Source organism: Triturus cristatus, chromosome 2_1, assembly GCF_964204655.1.
Source record: "Triturus cristatus chromosome 2_1, aTriCri1.1, whole genome shotgun sequence".
NCBI classification, from domain to species: Eukaryota; Metazoa; Chordata; class Amphibia; order Caudata; family Salamandridae; genus Triturus; species Triturus cristatus.
Genome location: NC_140581.1, coordinates 1,022,308,506 through 1,022,321,222, shown reverse-complemented (window position 1 = coordinate 1,022,321,222; position 12,717 = coordinate 1,022,308,506). Strand labels below are relative to the sequence as shown.

The following is a 12,717-nucleotide window of genomic DNA, read 5'->3' as shown; positions in this document are numbered from 1 at the left end:
AGATCTTGCAGTCGGTGTGAACCGAGGAAAGCCGAGTGCCCAGGGTCGAGCTCGGGACCTAACGCGAGAAGGCCCGCTCACTGATGACGTTGTTCTCATATTTCTAATTTCTCCTCTGAGGAGAACTAGACCTACTTAAAGTGAATGAAATGGACTAAATGGTTGTTTTTATATCAATAAATTAATACAAACTTCAATCAGAATCGTGCAGCTGTGCGGATTAACTCTAGCGCCTCACCTGGTGTGAACAAACTGTTGAGATCACGTATTACAGCTCTAAAGGAGGGCCGGTAGTCCGGCTCGTAATCCATGCAGCTGTTTATTAGATTCGCCAGTTCTATCCATTTTGGAGCCGGAAGCTGATGCCGGTCTTCGTAAAACTGTAATTTCTGTTGCGAAACGAAAATACATGGTTAAAAATACAAGTACCGGAGACCTGAGAGCAAATCATTCTGAAATTCACACTACAAAGCGAGGCAAAAATGAAGTTAAATCCAAAAACATGTTCATCATTACTTACCCTCTGAGAATCCAGTGCATGCAGCGGCTTGTCTCCCCCACTGCAGATCTCCCACAAGGTGGTGCCAAAGCTCCATTTATCAGTTGCCAGGGTCAGGTGTTTAGCACTTTCAATGCATTCAGGCGGGACCCACGGAATCCTCTCTAATAGAACTTAAAATAAACAAAAATCGGACTTTAGAAGACCAAAGTGCCCACAGTGCTTGACGCTGTTTTGTAATCAGTGCAGTAGGTATTAGTATGGCTAATCTAGTCATCAGAATCCTCACTGAACCAACTGAAAGATGCATGATCAAACAAAGCAGGGACTGGGAAACTTCAACATTGCAATTATAGTCAGTTCTATTGGTGTGAATGTAAGTTTGTGAAATCAGCAATAACCTGGGTCATGCGCTTAAGAGGCCATCAGTGCGGACCGGCAAGTTGGGCCCAACGCTAGCTACGTTCATTAAGCACAACAATACATCGGCGTTTATCGACGCACCCATGGCCTCTGTACATCGGCTAGTATATAGACAAGCACTCATGTGAGTAACCGATGCAAACCACTCAATTGTACACTAGCCAACATTCATAGATACAGGTCAACAATCGCCCTATGCATCATCAGAAAACAATGGATAATAATGTGCATTTGTGGGGCACGTGGTGCTATGCAACACTGGGTACATCCAGGGTGATGAAATGGCTCCGTGTGGCTGGGCTGGGGCACCACTTAAACAATCCTCAGCTTTGCACATACATAGCTGTTACTAGGTTGTTGGGTCAGGAATGCTACTTGAAGGGTGAACGGGCACGCACCTAGCTGGATATGAAACTCGTATCCTGACTTTTACTTTTACCGGAGCCAGACTTATCTAGTGTGTGCAGAAGCTTAGGCCTGTCCTTGGCAATTGAAGGTCCAGAACCTGGTCTGTGACCTGGAGGGAAGCAACACGCGTGCCCTTATAGTGGGCCCTGGACTACTGTCTGTTCCTAGGGTTCATCACTTATAATGGTGGTGGCAGTGTACCGTGAATCAGTGGTACTGACCAGACCTTTTTATTCTGAGACAAGAAAAGCATAGCCTATTAGCCATTTGCGCGTATAGGTCCTCTGTTATGTGGAACACGGCATCTTGTGCTGGCATCCTGTGAGCATGTTGAGTGCTTGAATGTGCAATGAGTGTGTAGTACATGTATAGTAGTAGGACTATGTGGGTTGTGTCGGTCTGAGTACTGGGATCAATGGGATCCATTTTGGGTGCCACCGGTTTAGCAGGGCACAAGATGGAAGATGAGGACAGCCTACTTCAAACACTGAAAGTGTATTGCTTGTATTTGTCCGGCCGGAATATAGAGACCCAGAAACTGAAGTGACGTGAAGATGGAGTCATTCCGATCTTTAGAGATTCAATGAGGATTTTTTTTGCAAAATCCTACTGATGAGTTCTTCCTGAGCACTGGCATTTGGTAGATGGTAGGTGTGACTGCAGTTCCTTCTGTGCAAGGTGAAGATGTTTTGAGGGAGAGCTTGCCCATTTGTCTATCGCGATTACAGCTTCAGGGCAGAAGACAGCCAGATGCAGTGATCTCACACTTCATTGTGCCCTTGTTTTGAATACTCTTGTTCAGAGCCAGACTCATTGCTCCATGCTGGGAGAGCCATCACCTTGCACAAAAGATCTATCTGAGAAGCAGGCAGAAATGAAATTTGAATTGGAACCAACAAAAAACGGTCCTGAAACCTTAAACAGTGGAAACACATCTCTGGTCTGGAAAATGTGAATAAATGTGTGATCCAAATCACCTTGATTTGTTGGAGTTGTAAGATCTTAAACAATGAAGGGAGCGCAAAGTACTCAAAGAGCGGCCGGTATCTACCTGACTGACAGTCTACCAGAGGTGATGGGACATCACCTGAGGTCGGCACATTTGGTGGAGGAGTTCAGGGCTTGCTTGAAGTGCAGAGAATCCTGCTCTCTGAGACAGGGAAAGAGCGTGTCTACTCCTGCAGGGCACTGCTTAGTAGGATAGGCTCAGCATGGTCCTAGCACAAGGACCACTCTGAAAAAGAGGACAATCACAGAATGCAAAGCAAGGAGTGGCCTGTGCTGTGAAGTGTTTCCTCTGTCTCTTCTCTGAGTGGTTCCCTAGTGAGCTGCACTAAGACGTTTTACGGCCAAATATCACCATATCTACCATAGGCTTGAGACACTGGTGCTGACGCTTCTGATGTCAGTAAATGAAGCTGTATCACCTCCAAAGTGGGAAGCCCTGATCGGCCTTGGAGGCTGCACTTGCCAAAACTGAGGACCTATCTGCAACTGGGCAGTCAGGCTACTGCTGCTGAAGAAGAGTGGTGCCACCAGGTCTGTTCCACCAACTTCATCCAGCCATCCGGAACAGAATCTTCTCAAGTTCAGAAAGGCCTAAAAAACTGCTATTTCCATCTGTGTGCATGGCTGACATTTCCACCCAGAAATCCACTTTGTCCTACTTGCTCACAAATACTATTTGGTACAGCGCCATGATACACCAATATGAGGCGGCAGTATTGCACTACATAAATGCATCATTACGAATCTCTATCCCAATGCAAGGCTGTTGCCGCAGTCCCCACAGTAAAGCTGCTTCTGCGAGGTTGGGAGTGTGAACCACATTGCAAGGTAAGACTGAGGATCCAAAAGCAGCGCTGACAAAAATGCTCAGACCAGCCCCACTCCGCTTGTCTCCTCACGCAGTTTCGCTTTCCATGCACACATTATCTCTCATTCGTTCTCTCCGATCTCATTTCTTGCATAATTGACTCTTCTGCACCTGTGCTTAATAAATGCTTATACTTCTATAGAGTGCTGGGGACTGTACCCATAGCATCCTCACCAGAGCAGGAAGAGAGTATGTGTAAGGGAGTGCGGTGCCTCACGGATGAACGCGACCTAGATTACAACCCTATATTGTATTGCTATTGACCTGGGTAGTGTTTAGTTGTGCTGTGTGATTAAAGTACTTTCTCTTACATAAGGATAAGCACTGACTGGACAATACCTTATTGTGCCTGTTGGTTGGCTGTTGAGTTCTGGGCTCTTATCCCCACACTACCTCCCCCAGCCGCTTGTGACTGCTCTGCCTCGCTGCCCTGATGGTCAAGTGTGGTAAGAGTTGTACTTTCACCCAGTTTGCAAAGACATAGTTGAAAGTTACTCAGGACATAAGTGTCAAAGGACCTTAACCACCACCAGAAACCCCTATCTGTCCCGTCCTCTCCCCAAACTGCATCCCTCAAAAAAAGGGCCTGAAAAACGTTTTCTGCCCAGTGGGTTAAACTGAAGCAAACCAGTCTACAAATTTCAAAAAGCTCTGATTTATTCAGTTTAATGACCCCTATCCAAAAGGTGATCGGTTGAGCATAGGATGATGCATGCTCCTCACTGATCAGCTCCTCCTGTTGTACTTGTTGTATTTATTGTATTGAACCCAAAGGGGAGATCTGTTTGACTTAATAGTCTAGTACGGTGCCCTGTCGCCTTGGATTGTGGGGCCCCTCTCTACTTCCCTTGATCAGATTGAACCTGGGCCAGTGTGAGATTCTTGAATTGGTCTTTCCACAGGGAGAAATTGAAGAGTTGAAGATTTAAAAGGGTGAAGGCCTCCACTCTTTTTCTGCACTAGGAAATAACTGGATTGCACTCCGTTCCAATCTCTGAGTATGGGAGCCGTTCTCCAAAAGAACTCCGTTTTTACACAAGAGTCTACATTTCTGGCAGGAAAATGGACAAATGGTGCTCTGAAAGCCAGTTTGATGTAGATGAAAGACGCTCAGAAAGGAATGGGAGGGCATAACCACATTGTACTATCTGCAAGACCCACCTGTCAGATGTTATAGCTTGTCCCCCATGAGTGATCCTGCGTTCCACGGTGTGGTTGTGTGCCACTAGGGGCAAACTAAAGAAGGCTACCTGGAGGCTGGTGCTGAACTGGTCAGGAACTGTGAAGTTTACTGCCCATGCTGAGCTGGATGGTCTATGCAGAATCCCCTACCCTGACCCCGGAAAGACTTTATGGGAACGGTGGGCCTTGACGCTGTCTGAAGGTGAAACCCCTTGTGATACCTCGAAAGGAGTGAAATTGTTGTGGATACTGCCTTGCAGGTGTAGAAGGACTGAGGGAACACGCAGTAGCTCTACTCTTTTTAAAGCACTCAAAAACAAAATCAGCCTTCTAGCCAAAGAGGCAAGGCCTATCAAATATACATGATTGATGTCTGAGCATCATCCAAGAAGCCCATGGATCTCATGCACGCCTGGCGCCGGAGCACAACGTTAGTGCCAACCTATCTGCCTAATTAGCCTATTGCATACCAGGTGACATACTTGGTCGCATCCTGGTCATCTTGAATGGTGTGTGTTAAATTGCAGGTAATATCTCTGCTACTGTTCTGAATGACAATGCATGAGAGTACCTTCCCAGCAAACAGCTGGTGTTAACTGATCGAAGGACAAGGGTGGTGGCAGTAAAAGTCCTCTTTACAAATGCTTCAATACTTTTCGATACTCTGCCTGGGGGTAGTGGAAAATGAATTAAGATTAACCCTGCTGGTGGCGACCTGTACCAGGCTCGCAGGGCTAGGTACTGCGTACTAAACGCAGGGTCATGAAGAGCAGGTCTTTACCAACATGCTACCTGTCTACTTATGGGTGGGTAAGAGCAGGGTTTGATCCAAGTACCCATGAGGGTGTCAGCCTACTTGAATGATAGCAGGGGTTCAGATGAGGATTGTCAGGGTTATAACACTTCTGTGAGGACTTTGGTTTTTACATCAAGGGATGGCAACTGTAGATCTAAGACTATGCAGGCCCATCTAATTATGCTTAGATACCAACAATGTTCTCCATCCAACACAACATGGCTTTCGCTCCAGTTACTTCACAGAGTCTGCCTTAGTTATGGCTACTGAAGAAATTCACCAGCAAATCGACAAGGGGGGGGGGGGGGGGGCAGGGCCATACTAATCCTACTTGATCTATCAGCCATGTTCGATATGGTAAACTATGCCGTACTCGCGCGTCGGCTAAAGGCAGTGGGAATTGGGGAGTCCATGCCCACCCTTCTTACTTCCTTTCTCTCAGCTAGAGAATAGAGGATGTGCTGGGACACCCTAGAATCAGCAAATTTTACCCTTCCTGGGGGGAGTCCCACAAGGGTCCGCCCTTCCTCCTACTTTGTTCAACATATATGTCACTCCGTTAGCCAAGCTCATTGAGAACCATGGCTTCTCACTTGTATCGTACACGGACGATTCCCAAATTATTCTCTCCTTTTCAACGATGACCAACTCGGTAGCAGACAAATTCCATAGCTGTTTAAGCCACATCATGAAATGGATGCATAGGAATTACCTCAAATTGAATACCAACAAGACCGAGGTCATGGAATTTGGGAATGGCCCCCCTATCTGGTCCCCATCTTGGTGGCCAGCATCGGCAGGACCCTGTCCGACCCCAACCTACAAAGTGAGAAACCTCGGTTTCCTGTATGACACCAAGCTTAACTTCTCAGCTCAGATTAACCAGCTTACATCTGATTGCTATTTTCTTCTAAAGGTGCTGCGTAAAATCCTGCCGTTCTTACCTACGGACCTGTGGAAAACAGTTGTTGTGGCCCTTGTTCTCTCCCGCATTGACTATTGTAACGCCCTGTACCTAGGCACTGACAAACCCCAGCTCTCGAAACTTAAATCCTTACAGAATGCAGAGGCGCGCACTCTGTTAAATATTCCTAACTTTGGTCATATATCCGGTGCCATTAGAACACTTCATTGGCTCCCCGTTAAACAGACAACAGAGTTCAAGGCACTCTGCTTGGTCCACAAAGCCCTTTAAGGGGATGGGCCTACTGATTACCAAAAACTATTTCAATGGCACGCCCCTTGTCGAAGTCCAAGATCAGCCAATAAAGCTCTGACCTTTGTTCCTAGAGTGAACAAAGCTAGATGGGGAGGCAGATACATCTCCTTCTTGGCACCCAGACTGTGGAACGAACTTTCTATTAGCATCTGACTAATTCCATCTAGGTCCCAGTTCAGGAAACAGGCCAAAACCTGGCTTTTTCCCCTCCCTACAGCTTCTAACGTTTCCCTGACTCGGCCCTCTGCTCTCTTTTTTGATTCCTCCAGCGCCAAGACACCTCGGCATTCGTGCACTTTAAAAATCTTCAGTTACTAGGGTCCCAAACTACATTGAAAGTACTCCCTCCACAATAGAGAGCTAAATGCTGCCAACAATACTATCATACTACTATCATCAGCCTTCATACTGCACCTCCAAATTTCAATGACTCCTGTGACTATCATCATCCCTTTTTACAGTCATCCCTGCCACGTGATCCTTCTGTCAACCAAACTCCTGGTTCTGACAGGATAAACTCCGACATCACACATTCTGACTTTCACATGACAAGACCTACCTCCACGTTCAAAGACCCTCTTGTAGGGATGAACCCATGCTGTCTACTACACTACAGCCCCCTTGTTCTGTCCAAAGTATTCATATCTCTCCTGCCCCCAAATGAACTGCGAAACATTCCGTCAATGTCAGGAAACAATGCAAAGACCGCAAAGCACAATCTTCATCTCCCTCACTCACACACTCATCTCAGAAGTTGCCCTTCTGACCACCCCCACCGAGGCTCGATTGGCAAAACCACTCCAGAGAGGACCAGCACACACCACTTCTAAAAGCTCCGAATCATTCCAACCGGATTAGTCAGCTACCGCAGGTACCACAGTTCATTCCATTACCACTATCTCCAGAACCAGACACTTAAGACAAAATCAGAGATCCATTTGACAAAATGTAGAAGTAGCTCTTCCTCTGATACTAGAGACCTAGGACATCAAATCTGACTTCCTAAATTGCAGGTCTGCAGTTTCCAATGTCACGTCTACTTTCATTAGGACACAATGCTGTTGCAAGGTGGTGGCATGGAGACAAGAGTGGTCTGCTTTCATAAAATGCCAAATGTTTGTTTCAGTTGTGTTGCATTTCCAAGTGTGTCCTACCTTGTACTCATGCTCAATCAATCAATCAGGGGAATTGTAAGCACGCTACTCATCCATGAGGGTCTCAAGGCGATGAAGGGGGGAAGGGGGGAGGGTTCCGCAGATCTGTTTAGCCGAAGAGCCAGGTCTTGAGGGTCTTCCTGAAGGTGTTCGGGGGGGGGGGGGGCACGTCTGATGTCTGCCGGTAGTTCGTTCCAGGTCTTGACTGTAATATGAGAGAAGGATCTTTCGCCTGCTCTGGCTCTGTCGATGCGTTGGTTTTTTGCCGGTGGTAGGTTGGTAGATCGGAGGTTTATTTTGGGTGTGTAAAAGTTGATTCTGTCGTTGAGGTATTTGGGTCCGGGGTTGTGTAGGCATTTGTAGGCGTGAGTGAGGATTTTGAAGGGGACTCTTTTCTCCACGGGGAGTCAGTGGAGTTTTCGTAGGTGTTGGCTGATGTGTTCGTGCCGGGGTATGCCGAGGACGATTCTGGCGGCAGTGTTCTGTATTGTCTGGAGTTTGCGGAGCAGGGACTTGTTGATGCCGGCGTAGAGTGCGTTTCCATAGTCCAGTCTGCTGGTGATGAGTGCGTGGGTGACTATCTTCCTTGACTCTGGGGGGGATCCATTTGAAGGTCTTGCAGAGGATGCGGAGGGTGTTGAAGCAGCTGGAGTTGACGGCGTTCACCTGGTTCATGGCGAGTGATGAGTCGAGTAGGATACCGAGGCTTTTAGTGTGGTCTGAGGGGGTGGGTAGGCTTCCGAGGGCGGTCGGCCACCTGGTGTTGTCCCATGCTGAAGGGGTGGTTCCGAGACCGAGGACTTTTTTTTTTCTCGGCGTTAAGCTTCAGGCAGTTGTTGGTCATGCAGACTGCGACGTCTTGCATTCCTTTCTGGAAGTTGAGTTTGGCATTGATGGGGTCCTTGGTGAGGGAGAGGATGAGCTGGGTGTCGTCAGGGTAGGATATGATATTGAGGCCGTGTTGCCGGACGATGGCTGTGAAGGGGGGCCATGTAGATGTTGAAGAGGGTCGGGCTCAGTGATGACCCCTGTGGGACTCCGCAGATGATTTTCGTGGGATTGGAGAGGAGGGTGGCAATCTGATCCTTTGGTTTCTTCCGGTGAGGAATGATCGGATCCATTCCAAGGCTGTTCCTTGTAAACCAGCATTGCATAGTTTGGCTACTAGTGTGCAGTGGGAGACCGTGTCGAAGGCTGCTGATAGGTCGAGTAGGATGAGCGCTGTGGAGTGGCCTTGGTCCAAGAGGGTGTGGATGTCATCTGTGGCGGTGAGTAGGGCGGTCTCAGTGCTGTGGTTGCTTCGGAACCCGGATTGGGACGGGTCGAGGAAGGCGTTCTCTTCGATGAATTGTGACAGTTCCCTGTTGACTATTTTCTCTGGAACTTTGGCTGCAAAGGGGAAGAGCGAGATGGCCCGGTAGTTCTTGAGGTTGGTGGGGTCAGCTGTGGGCTTCTTGAGCAGGGGCCTGACTTCTGCACGCTTCCAATCATCTGGGAAGGTGCCTGTTTTGAAGGTGGTGTTAATGGTGCATTGTAGTTCGGGCGCGATGGCGGCCACAGCTCTGCGGTAGATGTGAGGGGGGCAGGGATCGAGGGAGCCCCTGAGTGGATGCCTTTCATGGTCGAGGCGGTGTCTTCGGTCGTGATCGGTGTCCAGTTGTAGATGGTGGGCTGGCTGGTGTCTCTGGGGGGCACGTGGCCGGCTGTGGCATCTGGTGGGTGGTCGATGAAGTTGTCGTAGAGGTTTTTGATCTTGAGGTGGAAGTAGGTTCCAAGTTTGTCACAGAGGTCTTCGGACGCGGTGATGTCTGTGGCGTCGCTGCCTAGGTTGGTGAATTCCTGAATGATACTGACGAGTTCTTTAGAGTTGGCGGAGTTAGCGAGAATTTTGTTGTGGATGAAGTTCCTCTTGTTGGTTCTGATTTGGTCGTGGTAGTCTGTCATGGCGTACTAGTAGCTCGAGTAGTTTTCGGTTGTCTTGATGTTTCTCCAGTTCTTCTCCAGGCGTCTACAGGTGCGCCTGGCTTCTTGGAGGAAAGTGGTGAACCAGGCGGCTTTCCTGGGGCGCTGTTTGTCAGGGTTGAGTAGTGGGGTGAACTCATCTGTGCAGTTGGAGATCCAAGAGTTGAGTCCTCTGGCTGCGGTGTTTGCGTCGGATGTCCAGGTGTGTTTGTCTCAGGGGAAGTTGGAGTTAAGATGCTTGTCGGTAACCTTGCTCCAGTTCCTTCGTGATGGGCGTGGGGCTGGTTTGGGTGCTGTGGGTTTGTCGACGGTGAAGTGCACGCAGTGGTGGTCGGTCCATGGCGGTTGTGTTGTGTGGCTGAAGTGGACGCGGTTTCCTGCTGCAAAGAAGGGGTCGAGTGTGTGCGCTGCTCTGAGGGTTGGTGTGGTGACGAGTTGTTTTAATCCGATGTCGGCGAGGTTGTCACGAAGGATGATGGAGCTGGGGGTGGCTGGGGTTGTCGAGGTGGAAGATAAGGTCTCCAATGAGTATGTAGTTCCTTGAGGCGATGGCGTGGGGTGCGATGAAGTCGGTGATGGTGGTGACGAAGGGTGTCCAGGGACCGGGTTGTCTGTAGACGAGGGTCCTTCGGAGTGTGGCATTGGGGCTGGTCCGGATATGGAAGGCCGATAGCCAGGCCCCCTCCTGGGTGGTTGCGGCGGTCCTCCCTCTGGATCTTGTATTCGCTGAGGATGGCGGTGTTGATGTCCGGGGTGGAGGAGGCATTGGTCCAGGTCTCCGTGAAGAAGGTAATGGCGGGCGAGAGGGAGTTGAGTAGGTTCCAGATCTCTACAGCATGTTTGTGCACGGAATGCACGTTGAGGAGGATGCTCTGAAGTCTGTTTTCGTATCCCCCTAGATAAACAGCCGTGCCAGTGATGGGTGGGCGTCCATGCACATGAAATACCATAACACCACATGCTGACAACCATTTCACAGCGACACATGGTAGAACTTGGGTGAGAAATGCTTCAGGAGAAAAGTCAATCTGAAGCACAGCATTACATTATAGAAACGAAACATATACAAATATGGAGAATGCAAAGGGCATTCTGTGAGAGTCATTTATGTTACTTAGAGGAGCATTTGTGAGTAGCCCTGTGGTAGCACTTACTGTCTTCTCATGCGGTAGTAGGGCTGCACAGCTAGAGGCAAAGCAGGAAATGTTGTCAAAGTGGCCACATTTGCAATGAAATGGGGAAAAGGAACAAACCACTGTGTCTATATATCTGTGCACAAGTCAGTGCAGGCGCACTCTGTTCCCAAAAGCTTTTTTTCATCGTCTCTCAACAGTTCTCAATTACCTGCTCTGATACAAGGTAAGTACGTGCTTCTCCCTACGTTACTGTGGGCCAGCTGGTGTTGGCATTTTAGCTGTTGATGTGTTCTACTTTATTTTTTTAGAAGCCATCCATCCTTTATGAGGAAACTCGTAAAAAAAAAGAAAAAAGGAAATTCCATTCCACCAATCATTATCGATGCTCCTGGTGCCTGGATTGCAAAAATCAAGCGCATAGAAGCGATTCAGTTTATGGTAGGCGCAACAAATAGCTACGCTCATAAGAAGAAGAAAACAGAAATGGTTCATTTGAATGATTTGCCATTTCTTTGACCCACCAGCATTGGCCTACCTACCTGTGGCTGGTTTACATCCGCCCTGGGACAAGAGTGCACTGGAGTAACGTGCCAACGGCCAGGAAAGCATTAACAACGAACAGGGATTAAACAGAATTGGAAAAAACAAAGGCTTGGATGCTTACTTTCTTTTGGCAGAACGGTAATACTGATCCCCGGGTCACTCAGCTTGATGAAAGGAGGCGTTCCAGCCTTCCTGTCTTCTTCTCTAACCAGCAAGATGTTTTTGGAGCACACGTTACCATGGATGAGGCCTTTGTCCTCCTAGAAAATTCAATGGACATTTTCAAAGCTTAAGCATTAATGTCAAAATGAAAGAATTAGGTCTTCACTAGTAACTTAGGTATTAAGACACATCGTTGACACAACATTCTATTGCCTTTATTCTCTTGCTCCTGATAGGGCTGGTACGTTTTAGATCTCGCCTGACATCTTCTGTCTCAAAAGCCTATTGTTATTCCCCAAAAATCAAACATAATATACATTCACAGAGGGGCTTTTGTTCAGAGAGATTCATCACCAGACTGTTAAATTGTTACCCACGTTTTGGCTTTGCCCATCACAGCAGACAACATTTGGAAGTGGCTCAGCCCATCTTACCCACTGGCACCTTCACTGCAGAGAACACTTTCACATTGTTCACATCTGCACAGAAATTGTTCCATTCTCTTCAGTTTCAAACCTGGTTGAAAGTGTGGTTTTGATTTTATTTTTATATTAACTTGACGGAGCTTTTTTGCTTTGCCTGCACTTTTTTTTAACGTTCATGTTATTAAGTGCGGTTTAAGTGGCACTGTAACTGCCTGGGATTTGAGTAATTGGTTAGGTGGTTATTTATTCTTGTCTCCTTCATAAATAAAAAACATAATAAAACGCTTGGCACAACTGAAATGCTTGTAATTTAGATAAAAACGCTAGTAAAATGGTTGAATCACGGATTTTCTTTTTTAAATCCACATTTATTTTTTCCCAAGCATGTGGTGGCCATGTTAGGGGAGTTTGGCCATGTGTTAGACTGCCTAGGGAAAATATTGTCCATTGTTCTGCTGCAAGGCTCGAATGGGGACCAGGCTGTGATGCTCCTACCAGGCCGCCTTGTTTTTAAATTTGCGCTGTGTATACTAAGTGTTCAACATTTAAAGAACCATGGTCAGGTGACACAATGTTTTCCACTTATATCATTCCCTAGAGTGGTGCCTCCTAACCTGAGCAGTTGCCAGGTGAGGTGAGGCGCATACCCAGAAGTATTCGGGTAAGTGACAACATAATATTTTTATCACTTGATGTGATGGCCGTACAGTTGTTTGAGTACACTAACTGGTATTTTCGCAAAATTGATAGATTTAATCTCTTTGCGGTTTTTTTGACCAAATTGTAACGCTATACCACTTTGTTTTCTTGTTTAAATTCTCACTGCTGTTATTCTTACAGGTATTTTCCCTGTACCAGGAACAAGGTCCAGGTTGTATGATTTATGAGATATTTGTATTAAATACACCACAACTTTGCAGTAGCTTTCTGGT

The 12,717-nt window shown here is 47.4% G+C and overlaps 1 protein-coding gene across 1 annotated transcript in view; it reads right to left on the bottom strand.

Moving 5' to 3' along the window:
• Positions 1-12,717, bottom strand: part of JAK2 (Janus kinase 2) — a 1,019,755-nt gene that overhangs the window by 115,731 nt on the left and 891,307 nt on the right. Inside the window, exons 16-18 of the mRNA XM_085635055.1 lie at positions 11,320-11,458; positions 521-672; positions 239-389 (exon numbers count right to left, since the gene is read on the bottom strand). Of these exons, the coding sequence (XP_085491181.1) occupies positions 239-389; positions 521-672; positions 11,320-11,458 (442 nt within the window). The remainder of the gene's footprint in view (positions 1-238; positions 390-520; positions 673-11,319; positions 11,459-12,717) is intronic.